This window comes from Rhipicephalus microplus, unplaced genomic scaffold (genome assembly GCF_043290135.1).
Source record: "Rhipicephalus microplus isolate Deutch F79 unplaced genomic scaffold, USDA_Rmic scaffold_15, whole genome shotgun sequence".
NCBI lineage: Eukaryota > Metazoa > Arthropoda > Arachnida > Ixodida > Ixodidae > Rhipicephalus > Rhipicephalus microplus.
The window spans coordinates 8,633,342-8,657,151 of NW_027464588.1; the positions used below are offsets into that span (position 1 = coordinate 8,633,342).

The 23,810-nt window shown below is 43.4% G+C and overlaps 1 protein-coding gene across 2 annotated transcripts in view; it reads right to left on the reverse strand.

The window, feature by feature from the left end:
- Nucleotides 1-23,810, reverse strand: part of LOC119173756 (glutamate receptor ionotropic, kainate 2) — a 45,230-nt gene that overhangs the window by 16,475 nt on the left and 4,945 nt on the right. The window contains exons 2-6 of one of the 2 annotated variants that reach the window (XM_075883145.1): nt 16,867-17,051; nt 16,271-16,324; nt 15,193-15,369; nt 12,436-12,600; nt 297-401 (exon numbers count right to left, since the gene is read on the reverse strand). In XM_075883145.1, coding sequence (XP_075739260.1) covers nt 297-401; nt 12,436-12,600; nt 15,193-15,369; nt 16,271-16,324; nt 16,867-17,051 — 686 coding nt within the window. Of the gene's footprint in view, nt 1-296; nt 402-12,435; nt 12,601-15,192; nt 15,370-16,270; nt 16,325-16,866; nt 17,052-23,810 lie in introns of those variants that run through there. The other variant, XM_075883146.1, reaches the window with a different exon arrangement.

Below are 23,810 nucleotides of genomic sequence, written 5' to 3' on the forward strand. Positions count from 1 at the left end.
ATCGCTCTTTGGAGCATGAATTCTTGCTCCGCCAAAACTGGTGGATTTGGCCGGAAGTTCACGTGGCTTATTCTGTGCGCCTGGCTTTCATCCAATCAACACTGAATGTCCTTAAAACGCTTCGCACTCCCTCACGCCCTGACATGCTCATTTGCTTGATTTTCGCTCACAAACTGCTTCAGTCGAGATGCGTGCGTTCTAATCGCAGATTCGTGAGATACCCGGCTTGAATCTGCGCGCTCTTTTTGCTGTCTGGGCCAGATTTGTGTCTGCTATTGTAATTTGACATCACTTACCGAAGTCAGTCCCGTACGCTTGAGTTTTGCCACGTACAAAGACACGTTTCTCCGTTGGCCCGATGCATCCAGCCACAATGGTCCACTCAAGCCCGAGAAACGTGTCTGCAAGAAACAAGATTTAGTGAACTGAAATTTCAAACATTTTTCAACCAGTTCCTCTCTGTGAACAAGGGCCACCGGGTAATAGATAAGAGTAGAGGAAAGGAACTCACAACCTCGCCCACTCTGGACACCATTGACATTTATCTGAGCTTAGGAATTTTGAGTGCATAACAATAATTCAAGTTGTGCTTTGCTTGGCTGACAGAAGCTTGCTATCGTTTGCCAAAACGTATTACGCTCGCAGTGTCCTCCAGCGAACATTTTCACAGATAACATTTCCACGCTTGTCACTTTCCAAGCCGGTCGGCTAGTTGCAAAACGCGCTTACCCAAGGCCGCTTTTTAAATAAATTCAACGCTAAAAATGTGAGATTGGGCTGCTTCCTTCAGTAAATAATGTGATATTGCAAGGGCAAAACAAAGACGAGTGTTTCTCATTGAGTGTCTCTCTTTGTTTATTCTTGCCAGATAGATAAATTTTCATAACCTCTTTTCATAAACAATGCTTGAGGCAGGAGTCCACACAAAACTTCTGCTCATCTGTAGGGTGTTGAAAAACACCTGTCTTCGACAAGAGGACTTGTGTGCTTGGACGTCGTCGTTGACGCGAAAACCGAGCCGCCTCGTCGACGTATTTCTGAATTTTTATGTGGGATAACGCAAACTGATCATTTTGGCTGATTGCCTTCACATCTGCATAAAATATTTGTGTTCCTGAAAAAATCCTCGATATTCTCCTAAATGCGAATAAAAAACCACTATCTTGTGAAAAGTAAGTATGAGCCCCTATTATAGATGTACTTTGAACAAACGTGAAAAGCACCAGGCGTTGTTGACAAAATAATAGCATGCTTTTGTTTGAGATAACAACCTCCCCGATTTGCGCATACATACATAGCGCCGGTAATTGGCTGTGCTTGTTCGCGACTGGTGTACAGCTTCGAGCTCCTCATTAGTCAGCTTCTGCTGAATACAATAACATCACCTGTGGCTCTGTTTATCCAGCTTTTTAAACGCTTTCACAGTGGATAGTCTTGTGAGGTGCCTCATCAAAACCAAACTATGATCAGGTATTATTCAGAACAGCCCCACAGGCAGTGGCATCTATGGTGCCCAATTGTTAGACTAAGTATAGTGGACCAAGTGTATTCTTAGTGCTCTTATTGTAAAAAGCTTGCCTAGCGTGCTTACAGCCGCATATACTTTTTCTGTCCGTTATTACTAGAAGCGGGTGATAACTTTACAAACGTTGGTCGCTGCTCCCGTTATTTGTCGTTCTAGTATATTTTACTTCCACTCCTAAAATGCAGCGGCTAGCTGCTTTTGTAAATAAACTTAAATATTATCTTGTGGCCTGCACACTGAAACGCTATGACGGTACTTTTATTTCTCTGACAGAGAAACGCTCCGGTGTCAGATACCAAAAAAAAATTCGCAAATCCCACGGACAGAAGAAATTGAACATATGTGAAGTACGAATGAGGTATGTACATATGTTACTTCGAAATCAGCAAAACGTCACGAGCTGGAGGTAAAAGATGCCGTACATGATTTCCGTATCATGATTACCACGTTTGCATGTGTCGTTTGCCTTCGTCATCAATTCACGTCACTTGATACCAAATTTAGTATATGTGGAGATAGCGAAAAGACCGCGAACACACTATGAGCGTGGTATGTTGTCATGATCTTACATGACACGCATGTCAGGATTATCATGTTTGCACCAGTCATATATTTTGTCATCCATTGACGTCACGTAATCCCAAATTTGCTGTATGTGGAGCTAGTAAAACAATTGTGAGCGCATCATGAAGGAATCAATATACTCCAATGCAGCCTTGACGCGCGCGCACGCTGGGCACAGCGACGCTACGGCCGCAACACGCGAGCACTCTATAATTTGACGCCAGGCGCGAACAGCGTCCATCGGCGCGGCCCGACGGCAACCGGCGCTGAATTTCGCGCCGATGCGTTACCCAGACAACACCGCGTCTCCCTCTTTTCGTGACGGAGTGGCGCCGGACGCCCTGAAACGCGCATGCGTCAAAGCAACGCAGCGCGGCGCGCGCATGCAAGATAATGGCAGGTCCGGCGCCAGGTGTGGCAAAGCCGGCGTGACGCGACGAAATGAACGCCAGCGAGCACGCCCACAGCTTCATGTCGAAATGTATTGGCACCTTGACTGTGGCATGTAGTCATGCTCTCACATGACACGCATCTCGTGATTATCATTTTTGCACCAGTCGCATACCTTCGTCATCCATTGGCGTCACGTAATACCAAATTTTGCATATGTTAATTATGAAATGGAAGCGCACAACGTAGATGCAGACGGAAAGACAGGGACAAGCGCTAACTACCAACTGAAAGTTTATTCGGAAAAAATATGAAATATATACTAAAAGATGATACAGTGTCAAGGCACATACGATAACACCAAAGCACAGACCAAAAATGGCAACACCGATAGAATATCTTAGTGCGTCAGCCCTACCTTACCATCGCTTACTGTGCTTTACATTGATTAGTTAACTTCTACGGCATCTGCTAATGTTTAAAAACGCTAGCTCCTTATCAGACAAAGCGATTGATGGTTTGCTGACGCAAGCCCCGTGTTCCGCTATGTGTGCTGCTTCAATTATAAGCCTTGTGCGCTCATCTTTGTGTTTTTGGAGAACTACTGTCTTATCAAATTGTACTTCACAACCACATCTAGTGACATGCTGGGCAAGAAAACCATCGTTGCCGCTACGAACATTGCACGCATGCTCACGCAACCTGTCGTTGAGGCATCTTCCAGTTTGCCCAATATAACAGGCACCGCACGAAAGTATGATCATGTAAACTACGTCACTAATGCAGTTGACAAAACGGTTCCTGTGCTTTGTTTTACACCGCTGTTCCCTGTGTCTAGCGCCACATGTCAGTCTAGCCAGCTGAGAAAGCTTGTGTGGTGCAGAGGAAACTACACGCACTCCCATGCGCTGCCCCACCTTTTTCAGGCGGTGGGTAACCTGATGCATGTAAGGGACAACAGCTACTCTTTCTCTTTCTTTTTCGTGGGTCCTGTTGTCACGTCTTACTGCACCATGTCCTTGGCCATCTTTAGCTCTCCGTTTTCTACGGATACTTTCGGCCACGGACACCAAGACCGCCTCAGGATACCCAGCTGACTTAAGCCTAGCCACCTGATTGTGGAAGCTGGCCTCCATTGAATGCATACAGGAACGGTCAAGTGCATTAGTGAAACACGTACTCACTATGCCTCTTTTTACAAGTTTGCTATGAGCCGACGTGTACGGCAGAAGCGGTTTCCCCTCGCGTGGCTGGAATTCCCAGCAGGTATGTTCAGCCCTAAACGTAAGCCTGAGATCAAGAAACCTGATTGACGAGTTTTCCGGCATTTCATGGGTCAATACAAGTGGACCAAGGTATTTCTTAAAGAGAGACAACACAATATTGGCATGAGACACAAAACCTCGAGGATCACACTTCACTATGACTAAAAAATCATCAACAAATCGAAACACTTTCTTCGCTGCAGTGCTCACTAATTCTTGATTAACGGCCCTGTCCATTTTCGCCAACAACAAATCACTCAAAAGTGGGGCCAGACACGACCCAATCGACACGCCCTGTTTCTGAAGATACACGTTGTCATTCCACTCTACATATGTGGAGTTGAGATACATGCCCAATAAGTCTAAAAAACCACGCGCACTCATTCCTGTGCTGTTCTGAAATGACACTCCACCGAATTGGTCAATGCATTCTTCAATACAAGTGAGCAACGCATCATGAGGTAAAGAATAGTAAAGATCTTTAACATCTATTGAGAATGCCATGAGACCTGTGTTAAACTCTTGTCGGAAAAATTCGATAACTTCATCCGACTTCTTAATTAAAAATGGGTCATTAATGGTGAAAAGCTTCAACTTATCTTGCAAAAACACGCCTACATTCTTTTGCCAGGAAGCACACTCAGATACTATAACTCTAAAAGGTACATCAGGCTTATGTGTCTTAGCTGAAAAAAATAAGTTCAACGAAAGTTTATCGCACCTATCTAAATTTTTCACTAAGCCTTCTAAATTGAGTTCTCGGCACAGGTCCTTTGCTCTTGCCTTCACTTTTCGCAAATCGATGCCGGTGAACGTATCGAACACGGTACTAATGGCGGACTGCGCTTTTTCAAAATACTGCCTTTTTGTAAGCACTGCGAAACCTCCCTCCTTGTCTGAAGGCACCGCACAAAGATCATTGTCAATTAGAAAGTTGATTGTCCGGCTTAAAGGCAGGTGACTGCTGACGGGCTTACCGCGTTGAAGTATGTCCAGTCCTTCCGAGATGCACCGGCCAGAGTCTTCTTGAGGAACCCGACTAGATACACTTCTAACAATGGCTAACAGGTCCGGGGGGTCTCGCTTCTTCACAAAGGCGAATTTGGGGCCTAGGCCTAACGTCCTCTGCACAAATTCGGGAAGCACCACGTTACCAACCAAATGCACAGTTCTTTCACTCTGTTGTTTTCTTCTGACTTCAGAACGCAGCTTCCGAAGCTCTTGAACCCATAAGGAAGCAGAGCTGTCTTCAATCCTTGCTGCGAATTCTTCAAGCCTTCTTTTCCTCTTGTGCGAACGATGTTCTTGAAGAACTTGTAGCTTGAGCGACTCCCGGTATAGTCGAGCCTGCCGATTCCACTCTGAACGCAGGATTTTGCAAACCCTGATTCCGTGACCGGTCGAAGGGCTGAACCCACCAAATAGTGCGAAGGGCTGAACCCACCAACTCCACATATGTAGAGTGGAATGACAACGTGTATCTTCAGAAACAGGGCGTGTCGATTGGGTCGTGTCTGGCCCCACTTTTGAGTGATTTGTTGTTGGCGAAAATGGACAGGGCCGTTAATCAAGAATTAGTGAGCACTGCAGCGAAGAAAGTGTTTCGATTTGTTGATGATTTTTTAGTCATAGTGAAGTGTGATCCTCGAGGTTTTGTGTCTCATGCCAATATTGTGTTGTCTCTCTTTAAGAAATACCTTGGTCCACTTGTATTGACCCATGAAATGCCGGAAAACTCGTCAATCAGGTTTCTTGATCTCAGGCTTACGTTTAGGGCTGAACATACCTGCTGGGAATTCCAGCCACGCGAGGGGAAACCGCTTCTGCCGTACACGTCGGCTCATAGCAAACTTGTAAAAAGAGGCATAGTGAGTACGTGTTTCACTAATGCACTTGACCGTTCCTGTATGCATTCAATGGAGGCCAGCTTCCACAATCAGGTGGCTAGGCTTAAGTCAGCTGGGTATCCTGAGGCGGTCTTGGTGTCCGTGGCCGAAAGTATCCGTAGAAAACGGAGAGCTAAAGATGGCCAAGGACATGGTGCAGTAAGACGTGACAACAGGACCCACGAAAAAGAAAGAGAAAGAGTAGCTGTTGTCCCTTACATGCATCAGGTTACCCACCGCCTGAAAAAGGTGGGGCAGCGCATGGGAGTGCGTGTAGTTTCCTCTGCACCACACAAGCTTTCTCAGCTGGCTAGACTGACATGTGGCGCTAGACACAGGGAACAGCGGTGTAAAACAAAGCACAGGAACCGTTTTGTCAACTGCATTAGTGACGTAGTTTACATGATCATACTTTCGTGCGGTGCCTGTTATATTGGGCAAACTGGAAGATGCCTCAACGACAGGTTGCGTGAGCATGCGTGCAATGTTCGTAGCGGCAACGATGGTTTTCTTGCCCAGCATGTCACTAGATGTGGTTGTGAAGTACAATTTGATAAGACAGTAGTTCTCCAAAAACACAAAGATGAGCGCACAAGGCTTATAATTGAAGCAGCACACATAGCGGAACACGGGGCTTGCGTCAGCAAACCATCAATCGCTTTGTCTGATAAGGAGCTAGCGTTTTTAAACATTAGCAGATGCCGTAGAAGTTAACTAATCAATGTAAAGCACAGTAAGCGATGGTAAGGTAGGGCTGACGCACTAAGATATTCTATCGGTGTTGCCATTTTTGGTCTGTGCTTTGGTGTTATCGTATGTGCCTTGACACTGTATCATCTTTTAGTATATATTTCATATTTTTTCCGAATAAACTTTCAGTTGGTAGTTAGCGCTTGTCCCTGTCTTTCCGTCTGCATCTACGTTGTGCGCTTCCATTTCATAATTAGTCATGTATCACCAACTCGCCCAATCAACCATTTTGCATATGTTAAGCTAGTGAAATGGCTGCGAGCGCATCATCAATGTGGCATGAAGTCTGGTTGTGAAATGACACGCATCTCCAGTTTATCATGTTTGCACCAGTATCATAGCTTTGTCATCCATTCACGTCCCGTAATAGCAAATTTAGTATATAAGTGAAGCTAGCGAAACGGCCGCCAGTGCACCATGAGCGTGGCATGTAGTCATGTTGTTACATGACACGCATGTCATGATTTTCATGTTAGGGTCTGTCGCTTGTGTTCGCCATGCAATCACGTCATACCATACCAGTTTTGCACCCTGCCAAGTGAACGAAACACCGGAAGAGCTGCAGGACCATGAAATGTAAATCATGACATTCATGACATCTGTGTGATGATGTCATGTTCTTCATACAGTCATGTTATGCCATACCAAGTTTGACTTTGATACCATTATCGCAACGGCCAGGAGAGCTAAATTTCGCAGGCGGATAGATAGATAGATAGATAGATAGATAGATAGATAGATAGATAGATAGATAGATAGATAGATAGATAGATAGATAGATAGATAGATAGATAGATAGATAGACAGACAGACAGACAGACAGACAGACAGACAGACAGACAGACAGACAGACAGACAGACAGACAGACAGACAGACGGGCAGACAGACAGACGGGCAGACATACAGATAGATAGATAGATAGATAGATAGATAGATAGATAGATAGATAGATAGATAGATAGATAGATAGATAGATAGATAGATAGATAGATAGATAGATAGATAGATAGATAGATAGATAGATAGATAGATAGATAGATAGATAGATAGATAGATAGATAGATAGATAGATAGATAGATAGATAGATAGATAGATACGCTAAGAAATGCGTCACATTTAAAAAGGATATAAGAAAGTTGGTTGGGAGCCGGTAGAAGAAGTCCACAGATGTGGTGCCCCTTCTGTGCATTCCACAACGTCAGGGCGTCAGGGGGTCACGCAGGGCGAACCAGTCGGTGAGAGCTACTATAGGTGACTGAATCTGTAATAGTCTTTGCCTTCCAATTGGAGGCTTATTAAGGTAAAGTAGTCACACTAAGACATTGTTCGTCAGGATTGTGTGCTCAGATTTGGGTGCACGTTAAAGAACCCCTGGTGGTCAAAATTTCCGGAGCCCTCCAAAACGGCATCTCTCATAATCATATGGTGGTTTTGAGACGTTAAACCCCACAAATCAATCAAGACATTGCTCGAGCACTTTGTCACCCGATAATGTTTATAACACCGTACGTGGGAAACGCGTAATTTAGTGGGTACCATTGCTGTTAACCCTGCGTGTAAGGGGTAGATGCGGTCTGATCAAGTGAGAGGCCCAATTGACGACTTTGGGCTCTCCCATAGCTTAGAGTTTCGAGACTCTAAATCGTTAACCACTTTTCTAAACACATTGGCGGTGGGCGTTCGGGATTATATTTACCAGGACGGCTCGCTGCTCTTTCTTAGAAGAGTACGAATACTGCAAATCACGAAACACTTTCTCTTATCACTGTGTTTTGCTCCATTCAGGAATACATTTTTGCAGGGCGTCTTGCTCGCATCTTTCGTCAGCAACGAGACCAGCGCTCCGGCGGAGTCGCTACTGGCTGTCCCCGCATAGTCAGATCGGCATGAGCAAGCCAGCCCATAACTTACTCTCAATTAAAGGTAATCGCGTGATGCTTGAGTCACGCGGTGTGCGCAGGCTGTGCGCGCGATGCAGCGAAAAATTGCATGTTGCGTCCGGCCAAATTTCATCTGTCAACTAAGTGCAACTTCGGTCATACATCTCAGGATGTTGTGTCCAAGTATAAGCGGTGTAACGTGGAACACGCAACTAAAGATTGTTTCCGGCTACGTTGACTGGCGACACCGGAGCGTTAACATCTTCCACAACGTCGCCAGAGGAGCCCAGCAACGCTGCGGAGATGCCAAAGAGCTTCTGCAACTTCATCAGAGAAATTCAAGGCCACAGAAAACCAACAATCTTCGAACGCAACACCTTTGAAGGAAGCATCCCAAGCATTTCAGGCGCTGGGACAAGAAAAACTTACTCACCGATATCCGACCTCCCGAAACAACGAGTGCAAATGCGAGCTCAATGAACGGTCACCTTTGGGCTTAGAATGTAGCGTGAAGACAGTGTCAACGAAGCGACGAAAAACCACGGAGTCAAGGAAATCAATAAAGTCGCGCACACATGCTGTGCACACCCAAAAAGTGACCGGCAAGGCATCTAGACATTGTAGGAGCCGGTATCTATGACAAAAATTAGGGAGGGATACCTTTTCGCAAGCCGCACGATCGACATCTCTGTCGCCCAAAAATGTGTGTTCACCCGAGGAATTGTCATGAACCACAAACTCGCAGAGTCACTCCAAGCCTGGTAGCTCAAGTAGTGGAAGTAAGGTTACCACCTGCGGAACGTTCAGAAAGCGCCGAGTGAACTCGCCAAACTGAGATTGATCACCTGTTGTGGGTGAAGACTGAATGTCTTTTTTTATTTGTACTGCCCACATCTATCCTTTGCACGTCCTGTTGCCTGTGCTGTTGAAATGCTTGCTTCCCCCCCTCCTTACGAATACTATGAGTTTGCTGTTTCTGATGTGGGCAAACTATCTAGTATCTCATATGTTGCTGTCATTCATAATGAAACTCTCATGCGCCATTATGTGATTTCTCTGCTGTCCTTGCTATGCTCTGTTATAGTACTTCCATCATGTGAGTTACGTTGCATGTTGCGTGTGCTATTTCTGGCGTAACGACTGCTGTTTATTCTGTCTGTTCTATTTGTGCGCACGGCTAAGTCGCTGCGTAAGTTCTTTAAGTGTCATTACGCTGATTTCATCTACTGGCACTTCACACTGGAGATGCCGTGGCTTCCCCTGAGGTATTGTTTTCATGGCAAAAACGATTGCTTTTTTGCCATCATTAGCCCAGCCACATGAGCTCAGCAACCTTTGAATTACCGCACCACGATACCAATAAGCACGTTCTCTATACCAATGAGAACGTTCACTAAGTATAGCCAGTACTAATAGACACGCTCACATCTACTAGAGCAATGAATTGGTGCCGCTGCTAGAGAAAAAGATTCCATATGCCAGGACTGCTTTACATATATGACAGCCTTAAGAGAGCTCTTGCGAGCGTTTCTAGTTTTCTCCGCATACACACTGTTACAAGAAAAGCAGTCAATACACAAGAGAGTCAGTAGAGATAAATGGACACCATGAATACACTCCCCCCCCCCCTTATTGCCAGCCATCGGCCGTGTGTGAAAATAACACCAAGCAGTGCTAAGCCCAGTGATAGCCCCATGTTTGGGATGGAAAAGAATTACCGTTGGCTCATGAAAAGTAATGAGAATAAAGACTGCCTGCTTTCGTTATTTCATGACAACTGCATCTTACAAGGCGAAAACGATAAAAATGTTTGCTCTCCGTAGCAATAACATTTGGACAAAGTAACTAAATACAAAGATCATTCCGCATAAACTCAGATCATTACTTGAGCTTTCGAGATACCAGACCGACGAGGCGAAGTCACGCAAGGGAACTCGAAGAATACTCATTTAGTAATAATACTTTTTCCTATTCGTTCTTCCCGCACGTAATTCGAGAATGGAACACACTGAATCCAGTCTTTACACAGCACCAAACATAAGAGAACTTTATGAAAGTAATTGAAGGCACTGATCTATTCTAACCTAGTTAGCATGTACAGTGATCATCTGTTTTTCTTCCCGCAGTCTTTCCTGTTTCCAATTGTCATACTAAAACACTTGTCTGCATATATTTATTGTTTAATACGGTTCCTTGATAACAATACTCGATCTGTGTTTTCTTCTTTCTGTGCTTCGTTTCTTCTCGACTCCTGTTTTTTGTTGGTGTACCATTGGTGTACTTCGTACTTGCTTATCGTTCAAATAACTATGTATCATTGTTCTATGACCTACTGCTGTGTTCAGTAGTTATGTGTTCTTTATTATTCTGCTTTTTATTGATTCAAACGTCGAAAGTTGTGACAGTGATGCTCACCCCTGTAATAATCCCCGTGGGGGGATTGACACTATTCTGTAAATAAAACAACGGAGAATGAGGCTTGCCGTAAGTAATCTTCTTACGTGCACTTATTGAAGGAATAGTAAAAAGTGTGGGTGACGAGAGGACGAGTCAGCTAGGTTTATTGTGCAAAGGTGTGTAAGTTGGTACCTCTCATGGTGCGGCTCATGCAAACGACAAGGTACCGTTCCTAGTCCTCCTCGCGGTGTTAGGTGACTCAACGGTATCAGTTGTAGCAACAATACAGTGTGTCATGCCAGCACGCAGAAGCACACCTTGCTCTGAAATAGGCACATGAATTCTCGCGAGGAATAATCAAGGCTAATGTATACGAATGAAGACAACACAACTACTTTGCTGATTTACGCTCAGGAAGTTGGCATTGTATATCTCACGTACAGTCTGCGCCATATTCTGTAACGCTTACTAACATGGTTTGGTATCAGTTATTTTCTATCCGTTTCACTACTCCTATATTAAGTAAACCCCTCGTTTGTGAAGATGTAGACCTCGTTATCAGAATCACAAAATCTTTGTTATCATTGGTTTTTTCAAAATAATACAGTTAAAGACATCTGCCTACCTTCCCAACAAGGTTCAGTGCCTGACATTTCCTATTAGTTTGACTAATAACCCTTCATTTGTGAAGAAATAGACCTTGTTATCAAAATCACAAAACTTAAGTAACATTTGGTTTCTTCGAACCACAAAATAAAACATCTTGCTTGTCTCTCTCTCTTACGTCAATAGTGTTCTACTGCTAGCGGTTTGTGACGGAACTTTGAACATGTCCACAGTCGGCAAATTTACCGTTGTGGGCAAGAAAATTACACATTAAAAACACCTCCATCACAGCTTGAGGTATTACGTATATTTGACATAATGTCATCTACAAGAACCTAGGGTTCTTGCGTGATTTACACTAAATTATGGTCGTGGTCTGAAAGCCTTAACTTTCCAACAGCGTTAAACCACGAACGATAATATTATGGAGCATGGGTGAATTGTTTCCTCCTCCTAGCCTCTAAACATGAAACAGATATTTTTCAGCAAACTTTATATTATATTATCGGCACCTAAAACAATCTTATCTACGCTAATAGCTCATGAATTACGGGACCAAACAGTGCATTTTCAGAAAGCCAGATCAATCTTACCACTAGTAAGATCACTATGCGAAAATTTAGTTTGTGTGCCGTACCTGTCACATATGGCAGATGATCTGCTTGTGCTCCTATATATGGAACGAAGTAAGGAAAATTGCCTTTAGGAATGGACTGATTCGTGATGTGATTACTTCTGAAAATAAAAAGCAGCGTCGTGTCCGCCGCCCATTATGGCTCTGATTCAAACTTCAAAACAATATTTTATTCTGCAATGAATACACAGGATGCTTAATGAATATGAACAATCTCGCTGCTGTATTGTGCGCAGTTTTCTATGAAGAGCCATTTGACAAGCACATTATGCTTGCGTTTGCTCTCTATTGCAACAATGACATGGCACATTTCAATCCTACCTCGGCAAGATTGAAAACATGAGGGCAGTGGTTGTGTAGCCTTGATGACGCAACTTCACGACGCGTTGTTACAATCAAAATCGCTATCAGACGTCATATTTAAAACAAACATATTTTCGTAGGTGTTGCACCCACGGTAACCGTCGTATTAAACTGAAGCTATAACAAGTGTCGCCTCTGGTTGTATGGAAGTAAGTTTAAGATAGCTGGCTTACCTTTCTCACGGCCTCTTTAAGCATGTTCGACTGAGTGAGGTTCCTTTCCGCAGGACTTGTACGGCAGCTGAATCGTGGTGGTACCTCCAATGCACGCGCCTTGGTTAGGCTCTGGATGGCTCGCACCAAAACAATTAGAGCATCTTGAGTGAGAGCCGTGTCTGTCTGGACGGAAACACCAGGACTTTTTGCGATAGTTCACTTGCAACACTGTGAATAACACTGATTCAAAGTGATCATTTCGAAGTTTCTCACGTGCGTGACCTGACCAACCTTATTTCAAACTTTAGAGAAGCTCTATAATGGTAATTTTTTATAGAGAGATCATTTTATAATAACATTATTAATAAAAATGTATCCCAGTCGCCTATTGCCATTTTCTTCGGTGGAAGAAACGAAATAATTCGCAGCAAATTGATAGCAATATAATAAGCCTATATAGCATTACTTATTCGCATTACTCATGATAAAGACCAATTCCTGCGTCAGGAGATAATTATAAAGAATGATCTTATTGTGACTGAGACCTACACGCATGGCATACCACGTGTTTCTTTTGCTCAATATTTTGCAAACTGCAATTTTTCCCATCCTCTTTCCAACATGTGGGGTAGAAGACTAGTTCTTCTAAACTGCTTAACTTCCATGCCTTTCCCTTGCAATTACAAGTTTTTGTCTTCACCGAGAGCGGGTAAACAAATCCAGCTAACAATGGTACGTGATGAGCCCGAGGACATTTGCAGAAATAAGATGACATGAAGGTGCTTGGCTAAAAGTATACTTCCTGAAAGCGATTATGATTTGTTCTAAAAAAGCAGTGCCAATAAATGTAGATCAATATAATGGAAAGGCCTGAGTCCTGCGTCCTGCGTGTTTCTCTACCCAACGTTCTTGTCCTTGTTTTGATGCTTAGTCCCCCAAGTTTTTAGCAACTAAGGCAGTTCTCACTTTACACCACATACATATTGTAATATTGCAAAACATTGTATTGTTGGGTCCTTTGGCGGAAAACCTTGCGTAGGAGGGCACAAGTCGGTTCGGAAGAAAGAGAGAGATAGAGAGTAAAGGCAAGAAGGTTAACCAAGCTTGACTTAGTTGGCTACCCTACACTTGGGGTGCGGGAAAGGGTTTGGAATAAATTACACAAGACAGGATACAGGCTTATTCGCAAGTGGGCGTCTTTTCAGTCTTGTGAACTTTCTTCCGAACCACTTTCGCTCTACCGCACACAAGATGATATTTTAACGCGATAGCCTTAGAAAGATTATTTCGCAGAAATTCTGGTGTCGGCATAGGTGTTTACGTTGTTGGTGTGCGAAAAATTATCAGTGAGCGAAAAATCATCATCTTTCGCGTTACTCAAAAATCGAGAATGATGCAAATAAAATAAGTAAATGATGAACAATCCTGAAGAAGAGTGAGGACCGCACCAGAGTTGTTTGGCTCCGAGTGGCGATTGAACACCAGTCATTTGCGTAACAAGTGGATGTTTTACCACACGACCACGCCTCTGCTTGTGAAAACAGCAAAAAGACCTTGATCAGCTTGAAAATTCACTGAAAGTAGCTTCCATGCTTTCCAAACACACGCGTCCTGTATACATGCTTCACAATGCAACATGAAATGTTGCAGAATTAATGCGTGGCACAAGCCTTCGTTGCCAAAGCGCGTAAGAATATGTGATTATCATTATGGCTCCGTGGTTGAAGGCCGGTAACCCCCTTTAAAAAGGCACACTCGGTACTGCACCTATTCGCTTAAAGCCAGGTTTAGTAGGTGCATAGCGAAATTGAGAAGGTTTCATGCACTAAATGTTTAAAATACGCACTAGTAACAAGATGTTGCTATTACGTTCAATTTTAAAAGCGAAGTTTCATGCTCCTCGAATTTTTGGTTAGCCTTAAAAAAGTATTCAGAAAAAAACAATTATCTCCGTTTCTTCATGTAGTTGTGCTAGGACAATAGATATGAGAAGAGTATCACAAAACTATGAAGCTTTTTGTGTCATGGTAAACGTGGTAGCAGCCGCAGATATGAGTTTTCAGTGCACGGCTTTTCACGATTAGTACACTGGTTTTGAGAACTCTGCGTTTTCTACAGCATCACATTACAGTGCAACTGTTGTGCTCTGCTAAACTTGCGTATTGAATGCAAATAAGTATTTTTCGATGCGAGCTATGCATAATTTAAGACACGTGAATTTCACGTCTCCTTCATGACACAATATCCGACTAAGATTCAGAGCATCGCTTAGCAAGATCTGCTGAAAGAGTGCAGTTTTTTTGGCGCCAATATCTTCCTCGATGTGCAAAGGGAAATCTATTCTTACGCGAGTAGTGAACACCATGGTATTTTCCACTGATTGGAGACACAGTGTCCTCGCTATAAGAGATGATGGTAACGAGTAATTTTAATGATGGTGGTATGGCTGTTAAATATATATATTTTACAATATGCTGTCTTGCGACGTATTGTGGTTTGAGTATGACGTAGTCTTTTCAGTGACTGTTATGAATGTTCAACAGAGAAATAGAACCTTTACCGAAGTAACTACTTAATGCAAGCCGCTTGACTGATGCGCTGTTTTTTCTTGAATACAGTCACAAGATATCGAGAGTATTTGAGACACGTGAAACGACGCAAAAAAAATTATGTCTAATATTTTCAAGCCTGCTTGTAAAGCAGCTAGAATCCTTTAACTGTAACGGTTAAGTCTGCAAACAGTGGTAATATAGATAGACTGCTTTAAGAACTCACCCTTATTTGCTTCCAGGAGACCCGGTGAGTCAAGAAGAGTGGGTATAAGCCAGTTTTTGTGTACTTCTCCCGTACAGCTCCAATGTCTTGTTCCCAAACCTCTCTCTTCAGGAGCATGAAGCCAGTCAAATTCGTCCCTGAGTTCTGCAAGGCTGTCAGGTCGACAGTGTGGAGGTCCTGCACCATCCAGGTACTTGATTCAACTAACAAAATCTTGGAACCTAGCTTCATAAAAATCATAACAGCTTTGTGCAGTTTAAACTTCTATAAATTGTATCTTATTACTTAGAATTACTTAGAGCTCATTAACATAGGAGGCTCGATGCGCGCTAACTTCAAAACATATTATTCCTATATGAATAAAATGTTTTGAATATACAACGAGCGACAATGTATCTCTCTTATATTTTTCCACAAAACCTCGAATGTATCAGTCAGGCGGCTATCACTGTCACGCTGTGTCGTGTTGTGTAATAGGAATGCTCATTCTGACCTTCTAGTTTAAAATGCAGTAATGTACGAGAAATTTCGCATATCGGACAAAACCAAGCGAGAAACTGTGGTTTAATAAATCTATATCTTGGCACGACAGCACGACAACTTAATAATCAGTAAGGTCATTTGGTGATCCACATTTGTAGGCAGACAAGGTAAATAAACCAAAAATTACATCTCGAAGGATAAAAAGTGAGACGAAGCCACGGGGAGGTCGTTTTTTGCGAACCCGCATCTTTGTCGTTTTCTATATTTATTGTAGGAACACATTGCAGCCTTTAAGGATGAATGAAAGTGTACACTAAAATGACCCTTCGATAGAATCTACTAGTTGGATGTGCGACATTTCTTCAGTAACGTATGTAGACACATACTCTAAAGAACACTTACTCTAGACATCACGGGGAAAGGTCCGTTCTTTAAGACCAGGGCTGGGTGATGAACGAGCAAGTGCGTAGAGCTAAACTTTGTAATCAAGAATTGTATTGCTTCTGCTGTATTATTTTCTTGTAAACATAACATCCAAAAAAGCACGGCAAAGAGGACAACATTGTCATTGCAAAAACTCCTCGATGACGCTTACCAGTGTGGTGACGATGAAGTTGTGATACTCATTCACGATTCCAACTCTTTGTGCCTGTAAAAATATTTTCACATCATGTGAGACGCGATGTGTGTTTCATAGAATAAGGGCATTTTAAAAGAACACACGAGTATGTATCAGCACATCTAGAATTTCCAACAAAATCATTGTTCAAAACTGCGCACACGAATATTCGTGTGCGCAGTGTGCGTGTTTGACTTGAGATATCTCAAGTCAAACACGCAAGATGCTTTGGAAAAGTTCTCAAATGCCGATAGGATTAAGCGACGAAAACTTATGATTCTTTTGTCTATTTTGAACACCTAACACAAAGCCAACAACGCAACGTAATTAAGTACGTATCAATTTACTTTTGGCTTAATTAAGGGTGATATACTGACGAAGGTCGGTGTTCAAAGATTTGGTTACTTTTCTCGTGAGGACGGTTTAAATATAGTGACTGAAAAGTAGTTCACCAGATTGACGCAAGGCTAAAATATTGCAGTCAAAGACCCGATGGCCTAGAAAACGACAGTAAAGAAAACGTAACCAGACTCGCACACTATATTCCTATATAAATATAGATGTTCCCGTACATGTCTCAACAAATTACCCAGCTTGTGAGTCGCCACGTCGAGCACGATGTTGCTTTCACCGTTCTTGGCAATCTCCCGCAGAACGATCCCAGGGTTCATCTTCTCCGGAAGTAACCGAAGCGACACCGGAATTGGGAGACTGCCAGGCTGAGTCAAGTGTAAGAGGCCACGCAGCCGCACCAACGCTAGGAATTCGATAAACAAAGTAAAAAAATGGCGGTCACTTCAGCGATTGCGCGAGCCTTTGATAAATGTCACAAAAAAATGATCAAGCCCGCTTTCCAAGCAAGATAGTTGGATTACTACAGAGCCCTAGAAACGTATTACTACAGAGCCCCAGTTGTATTACTACAGAGCCCTAGAAACGTTGATTTAAGGTTTGAAATATTTCCGACGTGCTCGAAGCAATGAGCTGAGCAAAAAATCAATGAACACCGCTTGAGTACAAAATGATACCCACGGTACAGGTAAAAAAAAGCGTAGTCTGGGTGCATCATTTTTCTTTGCATCACTAATTCACACCAGGTCATGTGATGCACTAATAAGGTGAACATCGTGAAGTGTGAAATAGTGTTGCGAGTGCTAGGGCGAAGAGCAAGCGTAAACAGGATTCCGGTTGACAGTATTGTGCAATATGCTTCCACAAAATTTATGCTCGTGGTTCATGCGGAATTATTCATATTAAAAATATTACTTCTTGGGGTTTAACGTGCCAAACCATCGTGTTAATATGAAGGACGCCATAGTGGAAGCTACGCTCCGGAAATTTGGACCACTACGCTAAGGAAATTCGGACCAGAGTCATGATATTTACAACGAACATACTGAAAAGTTCGTTCGTGATATATTTTCTTTTTTTTTCTCGTAGGGAGTTGATGGGAGTAGCCTCGTTTAGGTATTTCGCTGTAGAGTTCAGACTGCTTTTTTAAAAGCGTTCTCCTCGTGTTTATACAAAATAAAAAACGACGTTTCTCTTTTGAGAGGACAAATATTATCTTATGACCAAGTACTACCGTGGTAGAGCGCTAAACATTTACTGAGCAATAACGTTATGACGTGGCTGAATTCTTGAAAACAAAAACAAACAAACTTATTCGCTAATCTCGACTGAAGTTCATAAAGTGCTGAAAACAATTATGAGTATTTGGCTCCCGCACAGGCTCACTAAATGGCGCCTAGAACTTCAAGCCAGGTCACAAGAGTTTTCCGGAGGTGCGCAATCTTCAAAGCTTGCATACACGCACTGTTTTCGTCGTGGCTGTGCTAGTGTGTAATCAGAACCCAAACAACAACGTGTCCTACAATATCATGCAATAAAGAATGTGCGTTGTGATTTTTCTTTAGATATTTCTCTATTTAGTCCAGCTTTATCCTTACATCGTGCGACTTCACTCCACCGTCAGAGAAAGCACACGAAATTCCTGAAAGCAATAGGTGAGATTTCGAACACGGGCACAAGAGCAGAGAGTCAGGTGGCAAGAAACGCTGTTAGCATCTGTTCAAGGCCCTTTGTCTGTCAGTGTTTGCGTGCACACTTCCTTTAGTGATTATTCTTTAACGAAAAGGTCAACTTTCTGCTTTAATAAGGCTCAGCTATAATCTACACTCTAAAAAATATCGAGTAAAAAGGGCGTCTTTTTGTCCCACAACAATAATCGTCATCAGGCTTGCGTGCGCTTACTTTCTCGAAAACTCGGCGCTGGCCACTTTCCTATCGAGAAGGCAATTTAACCCTGATAATGGGCATGTCGATCGTGATCGGAATGTACCGGGCGCAGGGCGATAGTGCAAGGATGGAACGCAATATAGATGACGATTATTGTTGTGGAACGAAAATACACCCTTTTTACTCCCTCTTTTTTAGAGTGTAACCGTGTGTCTGTCATCTTACATGATAAATAAAGGTGGACCAAGTCTCTTTCTAGTGAATGCGCGACGGAGCTAAGCTTACGTTAACCACTTACAATATCGCTTGGGCTTAAACGCTATATGCACAGGTGATTCACAAAACGTACATTTCTCATATTGCTTGCTTGCTTCAGGGCAGCGAGGTCCACTTAAAACACTAAGGTATACGGGCCTTTAGGTGTGGCAAAATGATGCTGTTGGTTCATGCAGGACATTTCCACAACTTCTATTTTAGCGTAGAGCCAGTGCCCGTTTGTTATGGTTCCCTGTACATTATTAGATAACGTGCAACGGTCATTTCACAGAAATACAAACAAGAAATTATGTGAGTCGCAGGAAATGTAGTTCATTCATGGCTAAGACAATGCTGCTCCAAGCAGTTTGCGCTAGACCGAAGGCTAACATATTTTTGTTTTCAAAAATTAAGAGAACAGCACCTCCTGATTTTCATAGTGACCTCTGTAAATATGTTTCTTGAGTTCCGGTCATGCTTTATGTCTGAAAGCATTGCACCGATGCATTTCATAGCATTCGTGTCCGACGCAAGCAACACCTTAACTCCTAGCCATACGTGATCGCAAGCACTATGAGGGTCAGTGGATAGAAGCATGGATGTGTTCCTAAAACATTGGAAGGAACGCGATGCAACATAAGATCAGGACAAAGAAAGGTAACACCATCAGCGCTATGTGTCATCCTTGTTCGTCCACGTTTTCTTTACGCTGTGTTCCCTCCGGTGACTTAGCAGAGAACTGTCTTAGACAAGTTGAAGCTTTTCTGATCCAGATACTTAGGCAAAATAAAAGAAAACATTAAAAAACGGGAAAAAGAGACTTTTGTCACCCTGTCGCATATTTGCATCTATGTTTTTGCAAACATTGCTCCTTATACAGACATGCTAGATATACAATATCCCTTGCATAGCTGCCCTGTTAAGCATAGATACCAAAAATTAAGGCACAGGCTTTTCAACAGCCAAGCAAGAAACCTTCAAGTGAAACAACAGATCAATTTTTTGTGCGATGTCCTATATATAGCATCACTATACATTAATTGTGAGTATGCAAAGCTACACGTTATTAAGTCTAGCGAAGACGTGCCACTTAGAGCTATAGAAGGCAAGGGAGCTCTTACGCCCCATTACCAAGATATGTTTATGAGGTACTCTTTAAGGAAGGGCTCCGGAAATTAAAAACACCACCCGGTGTTTTTAAACGTCCATTGACGTCGCATAGTACGGAAGCCTCAACCGTTTCGCCACCATCGAAATGTGGCCACCGTGGGCGCGATCAAACACGTGACCTTCGGGTCAGCAGCCGACCACCGTAGCCACTGATCTATCGAGGCGAACGTGCCACCTAAAGTTCGAATTCAAGACTCCACGAGGGACCAATAATTCTAAATGGAATAAATATTCAAGCATTATTACTGTTTTTCAGTTGAATGTCTGGTTCAACGTAGAATTGTCACCTAAAGAGGTCTTGAGGGTACGGCGCCCGGTGTCTGAAACAGTGTTAGAGGATCTAATTCGAGCCGCGTTGTGCGTAAGGCTCCTGTTTTTCGATGGCGACGACACGCCACAGGCCCGCGTACTCACAGGCCCGTCTTAAAGTGCATGTTGAAAAACTTCGGGTGGTCAGTATTTCAGGAGCCCTCCACGTCGTGTATACTATCGTGTTTTGTGGATCACATCATGTTTTGCTGATAGAAGCGCCAACAGTTATTATTACACGGCTTGCCAACAAAGTAGCACATACTCGCTACATCATTTCGTAGCACGTTCAAGAAACTCAGGGGGTACCTTCGGATTAAACGTAGGATTTGTAGACTTATTGCGAAGTATATTTGTGTGTTTTTTTTTCAGGGGCGAAGCTTTTCTTGCTCGGCGCAAGTCACTCGTCGCGCCGTGTTCACAAGCTCTCGACTTGAGCGTTTTTGGCATGCTTTTTTTTCAAATAAACGGTAGCCCAATGAGTTCTCATCTCTACGTAGCTACTTAATAAGTACGCACAGTGGCGCGGAGAGCTCGCAACGCAGCTGCAATGCGCACCCGCCGCCAATGTTCTGCGGTAGGAACTCGCCAGAGCGAAGATAGACGCCAGCGTCGTCAGCACTCCCGAGTAGGCACCCTTATCGTTCCGCATGCGGTGAGAGCGTCGAGAGCTCCAGTAGCCGTAGATAAACGGGAATTCAAACATAGTTCATTTGTGTTCATCGGAAACTTCAACGTGGACATCGTGGCGGTTAACGGTGGCAGGATAGTTTCGCTCATGATGTCCGGTTACGGTCTCTGGTGCAGCTCGTATGACCACAAGCGTCCCACCATCATCAGGGGAACCTGTATCGAAATGGCCTTCTCCAACTTTCAACTACCACCTTTCATCCCAAATCCTCTCACCACGTGCTTTACCAACTACAAAATTCTGATCTCTGGTCTCTGGTGCAACTCGTATGACCACAGGCGTCCCACCATCATAAGAGGGACCTGTATCGAAATCGCCTTCTCCAACTTTCAACTACCACCTTTCATCCTAGATCCCCTCCCCACGTACTTTACCAACTACAAAATTCTGATCTTCAAAAAATGAAAATGCTATCCCGCATCTTTGGAATCAGTAACGTAATCCTTCTTTATAACTTCATTGATGCGTAAATGATTACCTTTTGCGTGTTTGTAAGTGTATGTATTTGTATTCATATGTAAACAATTATCACCACGTGTAAAAGTGTATGTAGAAACATCTCTTTAACAACGAGTCGAGTCTTCATATTATATATGGGCGAATGTGGGTGGTTTAGACGATAAGCCTCCCTCATCATCATTTCCTTCGCGTATAGATAGCGACATTTTTCGTTATTGCTGCAGGCATAAACACTCACTGACTAGAGCATGTGTGCATCGTACAAAGTGAACCTAAAAATTCTTGAGTTATCAAGGTGCAAAGTGGTTAACGAAGAATTTGACAACTTGGACTACATAGTGCGAGCGTGCGTGCATGGGTGCGTGCGCATGTTTGTGTGTGCAGAACTTTTCAGAAAAGCTGATAAGTCTGTGCACTCTCTCAGCCAGCTACTGGATAACAAACTTTATAGAGGCGGTGTGCACCCTCTTACTCAATAAAAAACTGCCTAGATGGAGCGCAGTGAAAAAAAAAACGGCACATCCCACGTACAGTGGGAACCGAAGATACGCCAAGCACGAATAAGAAAGGTTGATATGTCACTTTAAAATCAGCGCAACGTTATGAGGTGGGGGTGAATTACGCCGTACATGAATTCCATGTCATAATTATTATGTTTGCACGCGTCACTTGCCTTTGTCATCTATTCACATCATTTTATATATAAATTTGGCATGTGAATAGCTAGCGAAACAGCCGCGAGTGCCCTATGGTCGTAGAATGTAGTCGTGTTTTATATGACACGCATGTCATGATTATCATGCTTCGACCTGTCATTTACATTTTTCGTCCATTCACGTCACTAAACACCAAATTTGCTGTATGTGGAGCTATTAAAACGGCCGCGAGCACGCTATGTGCGTAGCATGTAATCATGCTTTCCATGACACGCTTATAATGATTACCATGTTTAGACGTGCCATTTACCTTCGTCTTCTATTCACGTCTCATGATATCAAATTTCGTATATTTGGAGCAAGTGAAACGACCGCGAGCACATCATGAGCGTGGTATGTTTTCATGTTCCTATATGGCACGCGTGTCATGATTGTCATGCTTGCACAAGTTATTTACCTTCGTCATCCCATGACGTCTGGTAACACCAAATTCGGTATATGCGGAGCCAGCGAAACGGCCGCGAGTGCATCATGAAGGGTCCAAGATACTCCGACCTAACGTTGAGAGTGCGCATGCTGGGCTTAGCGACGCTGCGCTAGCAAAACAAGTACCAGGCGCGACTGGTGCGACCAGCGTCCGTCGGCGCGGCCCGGCGGCGACCGGCGTGATATGCAAAATGCCGCTTTCACGCCCATGACGTTACCCAGCTCTTTCCAGACAGCACTACGTCTGCCTCTCTTCGTGATGGAGGGATGCCGGCCTTCGCTCAAACGCACATGCGTCAAAGCAACGCAACGTGGTGCACGCCTGCAAGTAAACGGCAGGTAGATCGGTGCCTGGCGTGGCATCACTGGAATGACGCGAAAAAACGAACGCCGGCAAGCATGCGCGCGGGGTCACCTCGAACTGTATTGGCGCCGCGAGCGTGGCATGTAGTCATGTTGTTACATGACACGCATCTTATGATTATTATGTCTGCACCACTCACATACCTTCGTCATTCATTCACATGACGTAATACCAAATTTGGCATATGTGAAACTAGCGAAACAGCTGAAGTGCATCATGAGTGTGGCATGTAGTGATGTTGTTACATGGCACGCATGTCAGTATTATCATGTTTGGACTTGTCCTTTACCCATGTCGTTCGTTGGCGTCATGTAATACGAAATTCGGTACATGTGAAGCTAGCGAAACGGCCGCGAGCGCATCGTGTGTGTGACATGCAGCCATGTTGTCACATGACACGCACCTGGACTGATGATTATCATGTTTGCACCAGTGACATACCTTTGTCATTCATCACGTCCCGTAATACCAAAGTTGTTAGATGCGGTGTTAGCGAAACGGCCGCGAGCATACCTTGAGCGTGGCGTGTAGTCATGACAACTCATAAGATAAAAATCATGACATGTATGTCATGATTTCCTCGTTAGGGTCTGTCACTTATGTTTGTTATGCAGTCATGTCATACCATGCCAGTTTTGCAATATACCATGTGAACAAAACCACCGCAAGAGCAGCAAGACAATGAAAGGTAAATCACGACATTCATGACAAACATGTGATGATTTTTATGTTATGACTAATCAATTATGCTATTCACACAATCTTGTTATGGCATACCAAGTTTGGTGTCGATACCATGATATAAACGGCCAGGAGAGCTAAACGTCGTAAGCGGCTAGATAGATTGATAGACATATACGCTCAAAGTCGCTTAAGCTCGCTAAGAAA